Source organism: Gavia stellata, chromosome 4, assembly GCF_030936135.1.
Source record: "Gavia stellata isolate bGavSte3 chromosome 4, bGavSte3.hap2, whole genome shotgun sequence".
NCBI lineage: Eukaryota > Metazoa > Chordata > Aves > Gaviiformes > Gaviidae > Gavia > Gavia stellata.
In genome coordinates this window covers 33,516,284-33,538,034 of record NC_082597.1, presented here as the reverse complement: position 1 = coordinate 33,538,034, position 21,751 = coordinate 33,516,284, and the positions used below count along the sequence as shown (strand labels likewise).

Below are 21,751 nucleotides of genomic sequence, written 5' to 3'. Positions count from 1 at the left end.
CGTGACTCTCCCCAAAGAGAAAGCCACAAGGAGTAAGGATTGTCTTTCATGGTTAGTAAATCATATGTCTTAGGGCAGTGATCATCAACTACAGTTCCAAGGGAACATAGTAGGAGTTCTGCATTTACTCAGTGGATATACCACTGACTGTATCCCACAGTACTTGGAATTAGTTATTTGATAAGTTTGGGTTACAGCTCGTAAGTAATACTGAAGAATCACAGCAATTAGTTGGTTCAAAAAAGCTTGGGAATCACTGATTTTTAAATTGTGAACTATTTCTCCATGTGAAAAACAAGCCTATTTTGTATTTTAAAAGATCTCTTGAGACTAAGAACATGGACTTTCTATTTCCTCATTACAAGCCTTTACTAATGAGATAGTTAAGCAATGCTGCAGCATTTCAGCACAAGAACTGTTAGTTATCAAACTCATTAAAGGAATGTCTGCCCTGTTCAACCCAGTGTCACTGAACATTTTCCAGAAGTTGTCTGATGGGGTGAACTGACAGAGGACAGATTTGGAACGAACTTGGCAAGATACGTGAACACACTCATGACTTTTTGAAGTGTTCGCTTGTCTTCAGATTCTGGCATCCACTAAAAAGCTTTGATTCTTTTAAAGACTGGCTTCAGTCAGTCCTTATAAAAAGTATTATGACCAATAGAAGAAAACTGGGATCATCAAATACTGTTTTATGTTGGTTTTTTTGAGACAGAGTTTTTGAGAGCTTTAGCTCTGTATTCTTCAGATAGCTTAGAGCAGCTTCCTGTGATTCCTGACATCTATAATTTGTGAAAACGGCATGATGCAACAAATTCACTAAGTCAAAAAAATAATAGAGATATTTCTAGTACTCAAGAGACAAAACTTGCACAAGGGTACTAGAGGTCTAGACTCAGTCCTCTGGGATTTACCTCATGAAATATCTTATTTACTCTAACTGTAAAACAGGAAGCCTGATTATGGTACCAGTATTTGTTTACTAGTAATGGTGTAACATCATGTAAATTAACAAGTCAGTAAAAAAAATTGTAGCTAGAACAAATTAACGGCTGCCCAGCAACTCTGTCAACTTCCTGCAGGTAAAAGATTTGTTGAGTATCACCATCAGCTTTAAGAATTGTGGTCACTTCAGAGATGCAGCAAGTTCTGCCTCTGGCCAACACTCCAATGTGTAGATCTTCACTCTGGCAAACCACACAGACAACTAAGGTATGGGGGAGTTGACCCTTCAACTAAACACTTCATAAAATTTCAAACTACCACTAACACCTTGATGATTTGAAGATATCCTCAAATAATTAGGAAATCGGTTAATATCTGCAAGCATACGTACTTTGCCATATGAAACTTATCTTTAGAGATACATAGGCTATTGTTTGAATAGTCTAAAATAATTCACTTTAGGGCAGACACCAAAACAAGTAATTTCCAGTCAAACAGCTAAAATCTGGAGAAAGAGTAAGCTAATAAGGAGCTCTAATAAGAAGTTCTAAACTAGATAATGAAACTGGAAACCACAGAACTATATATGAAAGTATTTATTGAATGAAATGTACTGTTACAATAGAAATAAACTTTTTTATGCTGCATCTCTAAGCAGAATAATGGCCGTCACTGATAAAGTCTACTGATGCTGGATTGATACAGTGTGTTTTGGATAAGAACAGCACGGAAAGAGAGCAGTGAAGTCTCTTTTGATAAGCAGAACTAAACAGTTTACTGCCGAAGATAAAAATAGGTTGCTAAAGGTCAAACACTTTAATGCAATAGCCAAAAGAAACAGTACCATGCCATTTACCTTTTAACCTTACTTCATACAAGATTACCATGTGCTCTCAAAGATACAGAATAGACAGGGGTTATTCGTACAAACACATCCTGAAAAATAAGGCATTCCTCCCTTCATGCAGCCTTCCAGATTTTTTTTTTTTGAAAAAAAAAACCACCAAACAAAACAGTTCATGCTAATAAAGATCTGGCTGAGCTACACTGTCTGGAAACAGAATTAAAGGAGGAAAAAATATTTAATTATTTAGAATAGAGCAAGCCAAATTAAATAAAAAACCACAATGAAAATGAATGACATTTTCTCATTTCATTTAGAAATTCCAGTGGGCTTTTTGTTTTTTAAAATCACATAAGGGTATAAACATTGCAAACTTTCTATTTTCAAATCAGTAGGTAAGACATTTTGCTATATGAAGAATTAGTATCCACAGAGAATTGATTCACATGCTAAACAAAGGATTATTAAATTTATTTATTTATTTAAATGTACCATGGACTGCATAGAATAACAGTAACTGTTTCATTAAAAGAAAAAAGTTGCCTTCTACAGAAGAAAGAAAGCAAACCACACTGAAGCAAACCACACTGTGGACAAAGCCAAATCACCCTTCCTGCTCCGAAAACACTGCAGTTGGCCAATACATACGTAATAAAGGAACCACTACTACCTCTGACTACCTTCACTTCTGCCACCACAATATTATCCGAGTCCTCCCCGTTCCCTTGGCAAGTCTTCACTCAAGCTCTCATATAACCTAGCTTTCTGAAAAATCAGAAATTTATTGGAAAATATTTCACATCAATTGAATTATCTAAGCATCTTCGTATTACCTTGTGACAGAAACGCATTTACATTTCATGCATTTCTATCAAACATGAAAACATAAACAAAAGGTATGTTTCATAACTAAATGGAAACATTATTTAAAGAACAGAAACAAATGCTGCCCACTGTATACATTACGTACATATGCACACATGTTCTTTCAGAGCTTTAATATACTACATAATACAGCAGCTTTAAGGACTATAGTAAAAAGCTATTTGCTTACCAGTTACACATACATGCTTATCAATTCATATTGAAATGAACTGCAAGCATACCAAGCTTGTATCCTTATACGCATAAAACCTTACCTGACACCAGACATTGAGTATTCATACTTAGTTAATATGTTAATTGTCTATTTTAAAATCTTAGTTTATCCACAATGGACAAAAACAAGCTCAGCACTTTATCCCTAACAGACTTCTGCTTATCTTCATGTAACTCTTCAGCAATATGCACATACATTTTTCAAGAATACTTAGTCTTACTGTACAGAAACACTTAGTCAAACAGCAACAGGCTGAAGAGAAACTGAAGCCTGAGACAAAGAAATAAGACACAAGCCATGTTACTATAAAGGCACGAGAGTTTCAAAAATACCCAATATAATTTTTAACAAAAGAGTTGTAAGTGATTGAATCCTGCTTTTCCTAAAGTAGAAATTATCGTTTTTATGATAAACGTCATGATCAAAAAAGTGAACAAACTGGTCCATACGCAGAGCAAAGAAAGAGGATTGTGCTGCAGAGCAGAGGTTACATTCTTGGAAGTCCCCGATTCTTGCACAGGTCTAAGACAAGCAAGGAGTTACCTTACATTTTCACTGCACTGTCAGAAATACATACATGAAAAAATTATGTTTCTCCCATCAATTAAAAATGTATTTGGATTAATATAAATGAACACAGAGGGAATAATCTTTACAGTAGATGAGATACTTCTCTTCCAAATCACTGCTCCGGCTGCTTACCGTGACATGAGTAACACCTACACAAATTAAAAGGCTCCAGAGCCAACCCATTATAGATGTCATTATATATGCTTTTCTTGGTAGCAAAAAGCGCACCCTGCTTAAAATAGAAAGGAACACCCTAAAACAGAGTTTCTTTGGTAACTTATCTATCTGGGTCATGAAAGACCATTTAATTACTTTAAACTCAAGATTTTTTTGACCACCCCCCATTCCCCAAATACTGGCTGACAAATTATGTAGAAAATTCACACACCAAGAATGCATACTGTATTTAACTATTTTTTTTAAAGTCTGTCTTATCAAATCACATATAAATTTGCAATTTTAGATTAATCACATCTGGATTAGGTATGTTAATGACTCAATACTACAAGCATTTTACTGTATATTTACTAGTGTACAGATGATAATTGTCACATTTGGAATGCAGATGTCATTCTCGATCCAAAAGAAGACTGCAAGAATAACAAGACCAATAAATCTGTTGTATGTATTACAAAACACTTCACTGTGTTATTAAAAGCACAAATCACTTATACATGGGCTCAAGAAACCAATAGCCCAAACCAGATCAAGGGTGAGTCAGAGAGCTTTCCAGAGTTCAGAGTTAAACATTTAGGTATCCTGTTACTAGAAAACCAAAGGAAAAAAAAAAGCATTAACTGACCTCAGTGAAACAGGAAACAGAATCTCAGAGTTTATCTTTGCTTCTGATTTTAGCGAAAACATAGTTGCAAGAAAACATCCTTCAATAGCAATGTAGGAAAAAGGAAAATTGTACAGTGAGCTGTAGTTATGCCTAATAGCAAATCTGAGAAAAAAACAAAAAAGTATTTAAAAATTAACCAGGGCATTTTTGAGTTATGTATGGCTAGACCTACGCCTGGGTAAACAGATTAATAGTTTCATTAAAAACTATTCATATTGTTTTTATTTTTAGTTGATGAGAAATAAAGTGAACCAAACGGACAACAGAACAATCAGCAGTGACTGACATGTTTATCAAATTCTTCAGTAAGTGATTTCAGGTACTCGATGCAGGAACGCTGCATTTCCTGCCTTACGATTGTAGCTTCCTGCAGATGCCTCAAGGGCATCCAGAGGGGAAGACACCAAGCTGGAAGCACCTGACTGCTCCCCACTTGTTTCTGGCACCAGAAATAGCAATAGTTTTCTTGTATGATGTAGTGTCTCCACCCTCCAGTTAGGGAGAAACTCCACTGCGTTTGCCATGGGCTTCAGAGCTTCTGTGGAATTAATTCCCATCTCCACCCATGTTCCTCTTGTTTCCCATTGCTTTCTTTCCCCCACCCTCTTGGCTGCAGTTCCTGATCTTGGCACAAATCATCTTTTTTCAACTGCAAGTCCAGTCCCACCCTCTTTCATTGCTTCCCACACTCCCAATTCCCAACCCTACCTCTCCTGTCACCACAAATCCTTTCATCTCTTCCAGATTTCCTCCACTCTCCAATTCAGAGGTCATCTCATCCCTCACCTAGACATAGTTCCACTCCACTTCTTCCTCAGAAACTCTTGCATCATTTTGCCCCTGCCTTCTTGATCCTCTCCTGCATCCAGTCCTCCTTGCATCTTCCCTTTGGCATGGTCCACCTCTCTCCATAGAGAAGGAACTTTGACAGGAAGATTCCTAACTCGACATTCACACGCCTTCCTACTCTGGTTTCTCTCCTTTTGTTGTGTGAAAAAACTGAACTTTTATTGGGGGTGGAGAGGTGCACCAGTCATTGCCAAGAGCTGGTGAAGGTATGGTCTCCATCCCCTTGCTGGGAGAGCTATGGGTGAGACTGGCCCACCAGTAGAAGTCATCTAATTACAGGCTGCAAGGAGGCTGCATCCAGCTCACAGGTTCTCCCAAATGAACCAAAAGACATCTTCATCTTAAACCATAACAGAGTCTTTGTTGCAACCTTCCTGTTCAGTAGCAGGCAGCAGACGCATTCAAAAGGGCATTCAGCTTTACTTCACAGTGAGTTGTGCCTTGGTGTGGGAACATTTCTCTACAATTGCACACTTCCAGTTCTTCATCACATTAGCTGACAAGCAATAAATACATAAACCATTCAGAAATCTTTTGATCTTCATTTTGCTAAAAATGTGACTACTTTAATGAACTGTAAGAGGTTAAGAGTTTTAATTAAAAGGGACCATTTAGTTGACACAACTGAACTACCTCACTACCAAAAATACTGGTTATTGTGACTACTCTTTCCTCTCAAGATCTACTCAAGAACTTTGGGGCTGGAGCAGCTGGGTATCAGCTCGGTTCACAACTAGATCAAAGTTTGGCTCCAACAAGCCAGCTGGAAGAAGCTGTTATGAGGGTGTCTACTGATGCACTAGTACTCCCAAGTGAGTAAATTCTCCACAACATGTAGAACCAAGGCTATTGAATTTAGAAGATGGTGAGTTGTCCCAAAGGAAGAAGAGAGTAGCCTTAGATAAAAATTAAACAGAATATTTTTAGAAGTTTTATCTTCCCTATGACAAAAAAGAAAGAGTTACTGTGCAAATGCCAAAACTACCAAAGACTATAGCTGTCTATAGATTTCCGACTGATGATTGAATAACTTGTGCCTAAGGCAGTGCTTTCAAGATACTAAATGCTCAGAGATGGTAGTGGCTCAACACACAACACAGCATGGGTACTCACTTGTGGCAGCAGGCACATTTAATGAACCACGCTGTGAATACGAGAACTGTTTAAAGAAATACCTGCAACCTTTTCATTCTTCTTCCTAATCTGATGCATAGCGAGGCCCCACAAAGACTACTGTGCCAGCACAGAGAACAGTACAGCACAAGGACATAATTTCAACTATGGTTGCCACCAAACTCTTTGTAACATGCAGTTGAGGTCTGCAATGGTACAATGTTTTTTTTGTTTTGTTTTGGTTTCATTTTTTTGTTGGTTTGGTTTTGTTTTGTTTTGTTTTTGAAAACAACTGCAGCATTTGCTTAAGGGGACCTTCTGGTGTCTAATGAGATGCATTCATATTATGGTCTTTCTCCACTGAACTTGCAGTTTCTGCTACTGCCTATTTTCATAAAGCTCGTAACAACTAACCATCTTGGTTTATGCCTAAATTGAATTTAGTTGAAACCTGACAATAGAGTCAAGAGATACACACCACAGATACTAGTTTCTCCAGGAAGCCAAGTTAAAAACCATGTAATAAAATGGGCAAATTTCCAGTTGAAGATGATCATCAAAAAGCTTGTGTCAGCATACCCTAATCTAGTCTGATTTTGTCTTTAAAAATGCTTATGTGGAGTTTTTTTATTTAGGTAGCATGTGACCAAAAAATATTAATATGTAAGTTATCTACTCTGCTAAGGTGGTGAACTGCTTGTGGGGAGTAATTATGGTCAAGTACACACAGTACCCACATAAGTACATTTCATGTTGTAATGAAACCAAGTATTTAAGCTATCTGAGGGGTAGGAGAAGGAGAAAGACTGCTAGCAAGCCAATTAAACCATGGAGAAACAGTATCAAACCCATCTATTAAAGGTTATTAGTGTCATTCAGAGCAATACTTGAAGTTCAATGGTTCAGCAAATTAATGTATAAACCGTCATCCTCAAGAAGCATGAGAAGCTAAAGAGCCAGGAACAACATGACCCACTTGGTTTTGTCAGTATTCAACTTCTGTGATTTTATAAGTCAAGTTGACTCCATTAGCCTTTAAAAATCAAAGTACCAAGGACAGGCACAATATAAGCTTTGGCCTGTGGGGAATCTTGACCCTTGCTTTTCTGCCATATTTTGTGAAGCATGCCATTAAAAGTTGTGATATCCACACTAGTGTATGTCCAGACAGTCACTGAAGACTGAAAGTCACAACATCAGTGCAAATAAGAGTCAAACAAAACAGGAAAGCGATCCTTGTGGGTCGGTGATAAACAATGATCTGCATTAGTCATTTACACTCCAAGATAAAAATCTAATGTTTTTATAATAACTTACAGAAGAAGCACATGCATAAGCAACTTACACAACAAAAGATTTTTTCCCATATCATTTAGGAAACTAAATTCCCAATTTTGATGTCTTTTGGAATTATCTTTCTAAAAATACATGAAAAAACCCCTGTAAGATTATCTTATATTTTAAAGGTCAGAGCAAATGAATACTTTCTACACTAAGCTTTTAAGATATAAACCTATATAAATACTATATGCACTCAAAATAATTTGAACAAAACCATAGAACAGTCCTCTGTAAATTGCAGCTTTTTCATTTTAAGTAATTTGTTTGCTTTCCAAATGCCACTCAATTAACGGCTGTCAAATCACTAATGTTCACAAAAAAGAGCAAGCTATTTAAGAAAGTGTGGCCTACTCATCTTTAAAACATACTGAGTTTAACCTGCTCATTGAAACAATTGCTAGAAGAAAGAAGACATCAGGCTAGGCACAGAGGTACAGAATCAGTGTTGTATACAAATCAAATTACAAATGGATTAGAGGATTAAACTACATGCGCCAGCAAAAGTGTCATCTACAAAACAAGTTTCTGTTATATTAAGATCAGCCCTGAAGCCTATAAAAGACACACAAAAAACCCTAAAACTGGAGGTTCACACTTCAGCAGATTTTCCCTACCTACAGGTTGTTTGTGTGATACTCCTCTGTCTCTGTCTACTCCAACCTCCTGAGGCCTGAAAGGTCTTGTCAGTGCAGAAGAAATGGAAACCAGCTTCCATGCCAAACATCAAGTCCCTCCTGTCACCTACCTTCCTGCCACTACATTTCATTTGCCACTTACCAGGGTTTTTGCATGTTTGCTCAGTTACCACCTTCCTATCATCACGTATGGTTTTATGAAACCTTTTCTTTATGACACTGTTCTTCACTTGCCCTAAATACATCCTGTTTTAAGCACCACTTGGATCCCTGTTTCATCTCTAAGTCTTTCAGAAGATCAATGCTCAGCCTGTATCGGGAATACTGATACAGCTGATGTGAAATCAGTGGTGGGCAGGGGGGAATAGATGCTAGACAGTAGTTCTTTGAGCTAGGGCTATTTCTGAGGCAATTTAAATCTCTGGGTCTAATTATTAGGTAGACATTATTTGGAGACAAAGTTGGAGAGGAGGCTCTCTCTATCCTCTGAATTAAAGTTATTAAAACCAATAACAACAAAACCCCAACAACAAAAAACCACACACACACTCAAAACCAATAACCCTCACCCCCACAGAAACTACTGCCTTTATCAAGGCTCAGACTATTCATCTTTTCTGGTTTTGTCCTTCAGCTTTCTCAGAAGGCTTGCCAGTGTCAGTTCTGCTTATCCTTCCAAGCATCTTAACTTCTGACAGTATTTTCAGTAGCAATTTCTCATAATTAGTTCCTAATTATATATCAAGGCCCACACATTTTTAGAGAGCTTCTTCTCTTCCTAACACTTTTTCCAATCCTGTTTACACCCATCATCTCTTGAAACCAATCTTTCTTCTTCCTAGTCTACTCAGTATTACAGTTTCCAAGTCTTCTTTCATCCTGTTGTTAAGTTTTCTTGGTTTCTCATGACAGAACAAGAAATTTTAAATCAAGCAATCATTGCTATCTGTTGATTGAAAAAATACTATTTAATGGACAACTCCTTAGATTTTCACTTTATCTGACCAAGAAGTGATCTTGTCTTTCAGATATGAACAGCTGGGCACTGAGTGAAACAGGTACAAGCTTCTTTCACATTTTCTTTGGTTTTAACTAAGTCCAGCAATTTTATCAAGTACCTAACTACTAACACTCTCTTATTTAAGTCTTCCAGAGATCTGCCATGAAATTGTAACATCCATAAACAACCACCTTTAAGACTGTCTGTAAGCAAACAGTCTCTTTGAGATCTTGGAATCTGCATTCCTGCTTGGTCACATAAATGAAGCGCCACTACATCAAAAACTGTATCAATGATGAGATTGGTCAACAGGTCGAGTCCCCAGCATTCACCAACTTCAAAATAATGTGCTTAGCATTGTTACATTAAAAAAAACCTAAGGCAAAATAAACTGTCACACACAAAGTCTTCCATAGATAGATAATGATAGAAAGCTAAAGGTGAGTTCTCTCTCACGTATTTGAGTCTCTCCAAGAATGAAAATACCCTACTGTTACTGTTTACATGCGTACATTTATGGTGTTAAGTTCTCTTAAAAGTATCACTCTGAGTGTTGCATATTAAATAACACTCACTTTTTATCAGCTTTCCAATGAAAAAAGCTGCTGGCAAAAAGCTGAGATGTGGCAATACATTTCCTTATTAAACTATACCTTCAGGTGCTGAAGTAAAATTATTTGAGTTGCACTGATTTTGCATATGCAGCAGTTTGTAATTATGAACACTGCCGTACATACCAAATAACCCATTAATGTCCATGGAAAGGGAAGAGAATAGAGCAAAAAAAATGGAAAGTGAAGGACTGCACCTTGTAAAGCATGGTGACCCAAAGACAAGAAAAGGAAAGCAGTTAGATTTTTCACATCCTTTTAGAAGTACCCTGCTTTAAATCACTGCATTTGTACGGAGAATCAATGATACTATGAGAATACTGATGAAAAGCTTTTATGTTGTCCATCTTGCAGTCCCAATAAACATGAAAACACAGATTTCTAACAAACAGCTCAGGTTTTGAAAATTGAAAGATCGCAGCACAAAAAAGACTTAAGGGAATTGTAAACTACAAAGATGCAAATAAGCATAACAACTTCATTGATTTGATTTTGCAATGGTAAAAATTAAGGCAGTCTAGAATAAATATTAAAAGACTGTAGAAAAAGCAGCAAGTCAGAATCAATATGGAAGAAAAAGTGCCTAAGAATGTGTAAAAAGTAATAAATTACTTGCCTTGTATATAAGGAGACAGGTACTGATACAGGGGAACTAATAAACCGCAAAAGGATGAAATAAGATCATAGGCAGATGATATCATTAAGTAAAGGAATCATCATCAGTTTTTCTGAGGAGCCTAAGGCAAAATATCAAAACCTGAGACAAATGTTTTCTTGATTAGGAAAAAATAGATTAACACACTTAATTACATCTTACATTTAAATAAAATAAACATAAGCTCGGAGGAGGCATGATACATACTATGCTACCAACCAAATTAGACTGATGATGATGAGTTTATCACTAAGGCCTTGCTACTGTGTATTAAGTACACAAGGTTTGAAGGACAACAAAAAAGCTAGGAGAGAACCAAAATCTACAGCTTCCTCATCTTTTACTCTCATTTGGCCTGTTACTCTTGTCTGGCCCACTCCCATCAGAAACAAAGCATGTCTGACCTCATCCATAATCAGAAATAATCCTTTAATGTGTTCTCTAGCTACTGTTCCAGTTCCCTCAGCTTCACTTAACTTACCCACCTCTTAACTCATATTTTAATTAGGGGATTTCTTCTAACCTAGATAATTTTGCCTGAAATGAGCAACAGCACAAGCAGACCAACAAGCTAATCTAAGGAAACGGTAACCTGTTTCTCTGGCTCAGCTGAAGTCAAAAGGAAAGGCGTATCCAAGGCCAGCTTTGACAGCCTCCTTCACTCCTGCCTGGATTCCCATTAGCCCAATTTATTAATTTATTTATTTTACAACTGCTAAAACTTAAATGTGTAATCTAACATATCCAGAGCTTGTAAAACTTCTCTGATATACTTACCACGGTTTCTCATTAGCTTATTCGTAGCCAAGACATGGACTCTACCTCATATTTACATCCTCATTCACTTTTACACTGTTGAAGTATTGTAAAACAGTTTTGTTTGAAGCAAAGCAAAACTAGCAACGGACACGGGACAGGGTGGGGAGGAAGGCATGCAGTATGCTTCCATATATTACAGAAACTGTAACTATTTTATCATGACAGAACTGCCTGTATATTTTTTTTATGGTCTGATATTAAAACCAAAACTTTAACTAAATCCTCACAATGTAAAGTTTCAGTTTGTGACCTGTCAGTCTTCTCTCAGAGCAGCACCTCCAGAGAACAGTCTCATTAAAAAGTGTTAAATACACACAAAGACAATTCAGTTATTGCTATATACATCTTACCAGAACAAGAGATCGGACAAAGCTGGAGAACATGAAACAGTTATTCTGAAACTACACACACTACAACTGCTAAAACCTAACTGTTTTTCTTACTTAAATCTCTGTCCTAGAAGTTGCAGTGAAGTAATTTACCTAAAAATGAAAAGCAGGTAGACAGCAGATCTGGAAACAGAATCTGGACAGCCTGTTGACCCAGCCACACGCTCATTTTTTCTTCTTTCTATGCACCATACCTATGAGGTTTCAAATGCAGGCTTTAGAAAAACCTGTGATTTTCAGCATCTTCCAGCAAGAAGGCTGTCCAATAAGGGTAACAGTTCATTAATACTACTGAGGGCTGTTAACAAGTAATATTAATTTAGAAAGTGAAGTAAACAAGCAATTAATCCAAATGTTTGAACACTTAAAAATATTACTCTGCTGAACATTTAAAAATATTGTTGAACTGAAAGCATCCAGTCAGCCAGTAATTCCATTAAGAAAAAAAGCATTCATGAATGCATTAATCCCTGTGCTTCCTTCTTAGATGCCAGAGCTCTGTGCTAATAGACAAATTGAGGTCTGAGTGTCAAATCTCATTCAGAAACTTAGAGGTTTGATTTCTTGCCAAAATCAAGGAAGATACTTAGCTCATTTGGCAAAATTTGTCTTTAGAAAATAATAGATTTTCAGAGGTAACCCATGTCACTTCAACTTGCATATGCAACATTTAAGAAACTGGACACATAATAATGGACTAATTAATACAGTGTTGCAGACTTGATGTCTAGACAAGATAACACATTTCAAGAATCCCTGCTACTCATGCTCATAAAGGAACAACAAAGAGATAGCCTTTTGTGTAACACCGAGGCTGAATTGCTCCAACTGTGAATTTAACACCAGGGACGTATTTGTCATCACTTCCGAAAAAAACCCACACTTCAGCACATTATGTGCTAAAAGCATAAGCTGATCCTTAACTATATAAAAACAGAAACTAAACAACTCCAAAACAATACTTTAATGTATATTGCATGTTATTAAATGCAAAAATATAAAAAAGGTGCATGAAATTATTACATCAGCAACCCATGAATATTCATTGACCTTGACATGCCAATGTGAAATTCTCTGCTAAACTATTCTCAAGTACCCAGACCAATTTTTTAAGCATCAAGTACCCAGACCAATTTTTTAAGCACCTATTTAATGGGCTTCATACCTCACCATGCTCAGACAACATATAACACCAAATTTCAAAATTGTAATTGTGGAGGAAAGAGGGAAAGGCATGTTTAAAGGCATAAGGAAACACTTAACTCCAGAAAAAAAAACCCAAAACACCAAACCCAAAAAAACCAGAAAGCTAATTACTTCACTATTTTTGCTTTTAAAAACTCTCCAAAATTTCTGATTGCTTACAAATAGAACATCAAAAGCCACATCATGGATCTAAACCCTACTCCATGGAACATACTAAAACATGAGACACACATTAATGCTGCAGAATTTTCATTCAGCACAAAGAGGTACAAAGATGGAAAAGAAGATGCACGAGGATGGAAGGGATCGGTTTTCCCAGTATGTGCCATGTGGAAGTGCCAGGAAAGATCTTGTTCGACCAACCACAAAGTGGCAGAGCCAGCAGGTCCTGGGAACTCAACACTTCCCTGAGAGCAGCTGAGCCCACTCCAGGTGGAGCAGGTCCCTCACCTCCCCAGGTGAAGCCAGCCAAAAGCAGGGGACCACAGCAAGGAGCTGGGACTCTGCAGTTCAAGGATGGGGCCAGGAAACTGCCAAGAGGAGCAGGGAGCAGAAACTGTGCCCTTGGTGGAAAGAAGGCACGTTCTGGAGAACAGCATGCAGGACCGATGGCAGCTGAGCTCCGAGAAAGAGCAGCTCTCTCAGTCCAGAGGCTGTCCAGAGAAACAGTGGAGTCTCCCTCACTGGAAGTATTCAAGACTCAACAGAGTCCTGAATGACCTGATCTCTGATCTAAGGCCCTGTTTCAAGAGAAGATTGGCCCAAGAGGGGTCCCATCCAACCTGGATGCTTCTATGAAACTGTCACTATGCCTGTCACTTCAAAGATGAGACCAGAGACTTCCAGTATCTGCGGTCCCAGCTCAGCAATGTTCTCAAGTGCCTGTGCATCTTCAACCATGTTCCTCCTTCGTAAGTGATATTGGCAGACTTCAAATTAAACATATGATTTGGAGTCTTTCTAGTTTGGGAGTCACACAGATAATTCTTGTCTCTGTTCAAACAGTGCCCAGAATCTTCTGAGCCTTTATGCATGAGCACAACTTCTATTCTTCTCTCTTTATGTCAGCTTCAAGTAACACTTGCAAAGCAACTGCAGACTCTTAATAGCCACTAAATTGCAAACAGCAACTAGCCCTTGTTGGACAATTTTTGTCCTGTCATAGTCAGCACACAAAGAATTTTATTTTTCTTCAAATTACATGATTTTACATGAATGCTTGCACTAAGTCCCCCATCAAACAAAAAATATACAAATTCTTCGTTGATGAGCCAGAGCAACCATTTACAATCACGTTCCATTTAAAATTCTGAATTTGGCAATTGTGTTATTGTAACTTAGAGTAAAGTTTCCCCTACCTTTCCAACAGAGTGATATGAGTGATATGTAAGATATGGAGATGGACTTATTTTAGCAGAACACCTGTATGATTTCATTCAATTGTTTAAGGGACTTTTTTGTTGTTGTTTTTTCTAAAGAGAAATAACAGACTATATCACAAGCTGCCGCCCCACTTCTCCCGCCCAGGGCACCAGGCTGCCTGTTTCTCTGCTGTACAGCAATGAATTTGCTCATTGCAACACACTGTGCGTGTTCTGTCAGCACAGTTTTTTGCCTCTGGGTTAACCTGAAGTAGTACCATGCTATAAAGTAAAAGTACATATTTGGAGAATTTTGCTCTTTTTCCTGGTTGGAGATTTGGAGACAGATGGATATGGGGAGGACAAAACAAAGAGGGCTTTATCAGGAGTTTGGAACAGCAAGAATACCTGGGAATCAGGATGAGAATAAATATGAACTGAAAAGCAAACATCACTCACTAGACCTGGTGCTCCAAGAGAAAGCAGAAAAAGTTGGGAGACAGAAGCAGGAGAGGTCTGATGGGTCAAGCCTTCTAACCAAGCCTCGCTTTCTCAAACACTAGTTGAACCCTCAACAATTCTTAGACACATACCTAGTGGCACAAGAAGTTATTTCTACCTGGTCTGATTTGTTTATTTATCTATCGATCTATCTATTTATTTTAAATACTTTAATAGCTGTTCAGTGAACACTGAAAACCAACCTTTCGGGAATCTTTCTTTGCAGAAGGATTACAGTTTACCATTTTTACAGCATAATTCTTTGCAATAAGTATTCTATTTTAGTAATCCTTCCACAAAATTACATTCCAGAAAGAATACACTAAAACTAGGTATTCAGAAGCTATTTTAAACACTGGAACTGGAAAAAAGTGCATAGAACAGAAAAAGTTTCTGCTGTTATTTGCGTCTTCAAGAAAAATAAGCAGAAACAAACTATAGAAAAGCTTTCTTATAAATGTATTCTTTACCAAGAATTCTTATAAATGTATTCATTACCAAGTCAGTCTTCCTATTCCTAAAGTGTATTACAGCCTACAGTCATTTAAGATTTAAATGTTACAACTATATAAACAATACAGCATGACTAGCAATAGTATTAAATTTGCACGTTAAGGACGAATTTTACTGTGCAAAAAACCAGAAACATACTTTCAGTTAAACAGCAGTAAAACCAGTATAAATTATATTGAGAAGTTCATCCAAAGAACCTTTAGTAAGCAGTTCACCATAGAACTGCAAATTTAGTTTCCACTCCACTCTGCTCCCTCTCTCATTCCTTGTAAAAGGCAGAGAACTCAAGCCACACAGAATTAAACCAAATTTACTTTTAGATGCTGACAACTCAAAGTCAACAGAATAGTGTACAAATTTCTACAGAGAGACTGCTTCCATATACAGCAGGAGGATTCACAGTGTTTCACAACTAAGAAAATCATCAGGACTATCATAACAATAAATTGTCTGGATTTTTTTTTAATTGCTGAAGCAGAAGTTACTTTTAAACGTTATCTGAAAAATACATAGGTCATTTTACAGTCTTAAGTTTAAATGATTTAAAATATTTAAAATATATCTTCTCTAGCTCTCAACAAATTCACAGTACCTAGTTTTATAAAACAATATGAATCTTGTTCAGTTGAATAAAATGTATTGAAGATGCTTCCCGTATCATTCTAAAATCTTATTTTAATTCTGCCAAAGCCGACAGCTTCAATATTCAAATCAACAACAGGAGAAACTGGTTCTATGAAATCCAAATCTTAAGTTATACCTCAGGCTTTTCTGAGCTAAGTTCCTGAAAGTATTCTGTTTTACAGAACATAATCTAGATTTCTTTAGAGGTAAGTGCAAACTCTACCAAACATAATATCATTAGATCATATTGAAAACAACATTTGTTTTTTATGTCCAAAGTTTCATCTGTCTTCACTATAAGCTTGTCCCTAGGACCGAGGAGCAGATCTTCATAGGAAATAAACCAATCACAGATTCACCAGCATCAGGCTAAATAATCACAATTGCCATTTTTTAAAAGTCTGCTCCTAGTCTTTATTTTTTTTCAGTTTGTCATTTTTAAATAGTCAGAAGTTTATGCATTCAGTAGTAGCCAATTTAGGCCATGTATGAACCAGTGAGCAGACACACAGGGATAAACAAACTGCATCATGACCCTCATAGTAACAGCATGCTCAGGTTAACTCCATTCCAGCCAGACCCAGCACACATGCAATGCCACACTCACCAGGAACATGATTATCCAAAGTCAACATTTAAAAAAAAAAAAAAAAAAAAAAAAAAAAGAAAAGAAACAAAACCAATTCAGTAGAAAGTTGTTTTTCAAGTGTCAAAAAAAAAAAGGAAGAATAGTGTTACAGTACAGGAAATGGACTCACAGGCAAAGGAACAAAGGTGGCTAGAATTAAGATGGAAAATGAAGACCTAGAATAAGCTTATCTTGAACAAGACCAGAGACTTATTTTCTTGAAGATGTTATTATGAGATAATCACGAGGGGGAAAAGCGATCTATATTGCCCTTCCACCCGTGCCAGGCATACACTGAAAACACTGTAAATCAGAGCAAATTTGAAGAAAGTAATCTCTTTCTCCCACCCAAATTATAAACTTTAAATGCAATTTCCAGAGTTGGGCAGAGTTGCATTTAGGTCAGAACAATCTCCAACCTCTCCATTTAAAGTAACAAAAATACAGAAACAAAACACTTTGACTGTTTATGACAAATGAAATTGAAGGTTATTGTACATAATTTCCTTACTGTGAGGTGACATGATATTAAATACATGAATAAACTTCCACTGAACCTCCTCAAAACCTCAATGTTACAAGAGTAATTGAAATCCTGTTTTATATTAAATCAAACCCCAAATACTCAACACAAAAGAGAAAAGAATACAAATTTTGAACACAACATTCCTCCCTCATCCAGATGTAAAATACTGTAGTCAAAGCAAAACTTCAGAGAATGGCAAATGCACCAAAATTCAAAGCTGATTTAAAAAAAACAAACACAAAACCCCAACAAAACACACACCCCCCCCATCCCCCCAAAAAAAAGCCCACAACAACAACCAAAAAAAAATGGGCAGCTTCTAGTGTTGAATCCCAAACCGCATATATTTAAGTTAAGGAAATTACAGTGTAAAAGTAATTCTTGATAATTTGCTCTCACATAAAGCCTTATTTTTTAATTACATTTGAAATTATTTGTATTATATTTGATTTTTAAAAAATATTCAAAGAAGCAGACGTTTTCTTGGCTTGCAAAATAGCAGGTGTTGCATGTAAGTTACAGAAAACTACTACTAATTCCATGTGCAGATAAATGCCATGCTTCTTCAGAATTAAACAGATGGAGATGTTATTGACACTTAATCTCAAGAAATCAGACTACATTCATATTACACTCCAAGAAGGAGGAAAAAATAAATCAATACATTTCTAACAGATCAAACCATTACACAGGTACTGTATCAGTGACAATATGCCAAGAGGACTCACCTGTTCAATCTCCTTTGTCTTAGTTGCAATTGCTTTTGAGCGACCAAGAAGCTGGCCATCCTCATATAATTCTGTACTATCTGTTATATTTGTTTCTGTTTCCTCTGTTTGTTCGACGTATAATGGAACTGAAGATCCAGCCTTAAAAAAAAAAATTCAGTGTTTTGAGAGGAAAATAAAAACCCAAATACAGTCATTCAGTTAGATATGAGTTTGCTTATCAAGACTATTAGTGAAGTATTATTGCTACAGTCTAGTAGATACAGAAATATGGATTTTAAACATGTAGAAAACATGACATCATAAAAAAACCTGTGACTCAGTCTTAACTGTGTAAAGACAATGATGTCAGATAACCTTTACCTGCCCTTCTGATGAGAAGGAACTTGTATACATGATATTTGTAACACAAGCTAGCAAGAAAAATCCACAATGAAAGTCGGATTAGTTTTCTGGGAAAGGATAAAAGTCACAAAATGAAAAGTAAATAGGCATCAACAAAATCAAACTGCTGTCGGAAAGAACTCTTGCAGCATTCAGGACCACAGGTTTAATATTAAAGGAACAGAGATACCTACTGTATAGCATGCGCTATACTGTATACATGCGCTATACTGTATACATGCGCTTAGATGATTCCTGATAATATGAGAAATCTTACTGAAGTCCCAAAGTTGTATAAGCTTCCCTCTAAAACAGAAATTAAGACAGTATCCCTGCCCCAAAGAAAACAGACTCGCACTCCAAGGAGTCTAAATAGAAGACGTAAAAAGAGAAGAAATTACTACAGCCTATTTAAATCCAGTATTATGGAACAGATTTGTAGCATAGTACAAATTTTTTTTTTTTTAAATAAGATTGGAGAATGAAGAAGATGCATAAAAATATTTTCTACTATTCAAAAATAAAGAGGTGGAGAATCTTAAGACCTAACATGAAAGAGAAAAGCATCAGACAAAAAAAAGAAAAAAAAATCTTAAGTGGTCCTATGAGCATCTGCTCAAAACTTAGCAGCAATATAAACCATTAAGATTGCATCTCAGATCTTGTTACTGCAGTAAATCATGAAATGCTGAGAGGGAGTAAAGGCTGCTAAGAAGTTCAGTGCAACACAAAGTTCAACTGTTAAGCACTATTTGACATAAAATGGAAAAAGTTAAGAACTGTTGCAATTCATACATGACAGCCTACGAAACAAGGTGAGACGTCACAGAATGAGATGCCTCACCTCCTTCATTAGCATTCCTGTACCACACTTTCTTAGTCAATAAATCATCTGAGACTCTGCCCTAATCAACTGCAATTGTTTCGTTTTGAATTTTTTCTTTATTTTTAATCTTTTTGTCACTGCAATTTTCTCTGAGGCAGAGAGGAAGCTTTAAACAACTCTTCGCCGGATGGTCCACTCTCTTCTTTCCTCCCTTGCATTACCTTCCCCTCCTCAAGAACTGGCGTGATGTTTCTCTTCACTGTTGCTCTCTTGAACCTCTCAGAAATGTCCATGCATATGTCTTCCTCCGTATGGCATTCATGCTTGCATCAGTTTGCTGCTTCTTTTTCCTCACTCCAACCCCTCCCCCCCCCCCTTTTTTTTTTTAATTTCTTTTTCTGGGAGGGAAATGAACAATTTATTTATCCAACTGGATCTTCCTGTCCAGTATCAAGAACCTGTTGATGTACTCAGCCATTACATCAATGGACAGGACTTAAAAGTTCAGATAAATATGGATCCAGTGAGTTTATTTCTCTAATCTAGCCCTTAGGTTCCACAAGTGTGAAATACAAGGAGGAAATCTGGTGCTTCCCAAGATGCTTTTATTTTCCCTCAAATTGTTTACAAACGGATATAAAATACAAACCCATTAATTACAAAGTTTAAGACACGTGACTTTATAAAGTAGGTACTATTTTGTTTTTGTAAAAGTGCCTCTGAAGTTGAAGCAAAGTGAAAGTTGAAGATTAAATGGTCACAGAATGAAAATAGACTATTTTACAAAAAGACATTACATGACATTTGGTTTGTTTTAAATGACAAATACATCTTCCACTAACATAGCAGAATTCAAAAAAGATATCCTATCCAAGAGCAGCATAACAAAACAAAGACTGAAAAGAGCTATAATTCAATACAACAAGGGGTAGAAGACAAGGAGGGGGAAGAACTGATGGGTATAAACTGGCAATTAATTAATGTTGATAATTAATGAAATAAAGGTTTGGGGGAAAAAATATCTACCCACTGCAGTACCAAGGAAGAAGTTTAATTTTTAATATAGAGGACTGCTTTCTGAAAAGGAATACATGACACGGCAGGCTGACATGGCACGGAACTGAACTCAATAAACCAGAATTTCTTTTCTAGTCTCACGTTTTACATGAACATTTGTATTTTGACCTAGAAGTCCCTTGCTAATTTTAAGGAGTTCAGCAGACATACATACTTACACTAATGCGAGAGTTCCTTGGAGAATCCCTGGGAGAGCTAGAGCCCTATTTTGATATTGTAGCTCAACATGAATTCAAATGATACTAACAAAACCTACTCTGGTTTTGTGCATTTAAATAAATAAATAAATAAATAAATAAATAACAAGGCTTTAGTCTCCCTCTCGCTCCCTTTCAACAAACATTTAATAGCATAGGCAGACAAATTCAGGGGTAAATTACAAAATGTGCCTTTCAGGAGAGTACAGAAAAACAAGAGTCTATTATGGTAACACTTTAAAATAAATTGGTTAATACTCCTGTCTTACATCATACTCTGTTATTTCAGGTAAACTGCTTTCATCGGCCTTCTCTGACTTTTCAGCTGCCCACTTGCTTGCAGCTTCTGCAAGTTCCTTTTCCGATAGTCTGTTGCTCTTATCCAAGGCCTGTACAAAAACATTATAGTCAAGGTTTAACATTAAATATATTTACACATGGCAAAACATCTTCAAAACTAAAATAAACATTTATTCAGATCCCCAAAAAATTTTAAAATAGAAAATAAGGAAGCTAAGGCTATTTTATTTACTGACTGATTTCTTTAAAAAGAAAAGTGGGTAGGGAGAGAGCAGAGAAAAAAGTAAAAAAGAGAGAGGAGAAAAAAAGATAAATCAATTAAGTTCAGTAAAATGTTAAAAAAAGCACCATACTTTCAGAATCGGTTTTATTAAATTCACAGGACAGAGAGAACAGAAAAATTATTTGAGACCAGTTGAGTTTAAAGAGACATGGATCAAATGGGCACTAAGAAGTCAGATACAAGAGCGGAGTGATCTAATAATTCAATGTGATTTTCAGGCATAAAAGGTAACAAATTTAAACTAAACTACTAAACACTGTGTGGGGTATAAAACCTAACTAATTAGGGACAAAAGTATGTATTTTATACATACTCCAAATAATCAGAGCTGCTTCCATTAAAATTCATTATTTTTTTATTTATGGGGTACATTGATCATTTATGACAGTCAGTCATGGCTTTATGGTCTTTTAATCCACCTTTTCAGATGGAAATACTCATATAAGTAATATTTTAAAATTTTATTTCTCTCTAAGAATATGATTTGGCTTTTACTAACAGAGCAACAAACAGACAAGGACAAATACCCACATACCAAAACCATTTTAGGAATAGCTAGCTTTATAAATCTTGTTACCACTACGTGGGTATTTCATTTGAATCAACTGTATGTATAGAAGCATCTATACACAAATCTATACAACTCTAGTATTAAAAACTGCAACGCTAAGGTGGATATCTAAAAAAGATATAAAAATCCTACTGTCTGAAAAAGGTTGTCACAATTTCTACCCAATGCCTCTTCCATCTCAGCAAATAGATGGACAAAAAAAGCAAAAAAACAAACGACAAAAACAACGCTCTCCCCTTGTATCATTAGTTCATTCCAAATTACATAAACGGCTAGTGGAAGCAAATACTGTCACCTGTAATAAGACTG

General features: G+C 36.4%; 1 protein-coding gene across 1 annotated transcript in view; it reads right to left on the bottom strand.

Moving 5' to 3' along the window:
* Positions 1–21,751, bottom strand: part of PPHLN1 (periphilin 1) — a 66,500-nt gene that overhangs the window by 11,569 nt on the left and 33,180 nt on the right. Inside the window, exons 7-8 of the mRNA XM_059816095.1 lie at positions 20,558–20,677; positions 17,805–17,945 (exon numbers count right to left, since the gene is read on the bottom strand). Coding sequence (XP_059672078.1) covers positions 17,805–17,945; positions 20,558–20,677 — 261 coding nt within the window. The remainder of the gene's footprint in view (positions 1–17,804; positions 17,946–20,557; positions 20,678–21,751) is intronic.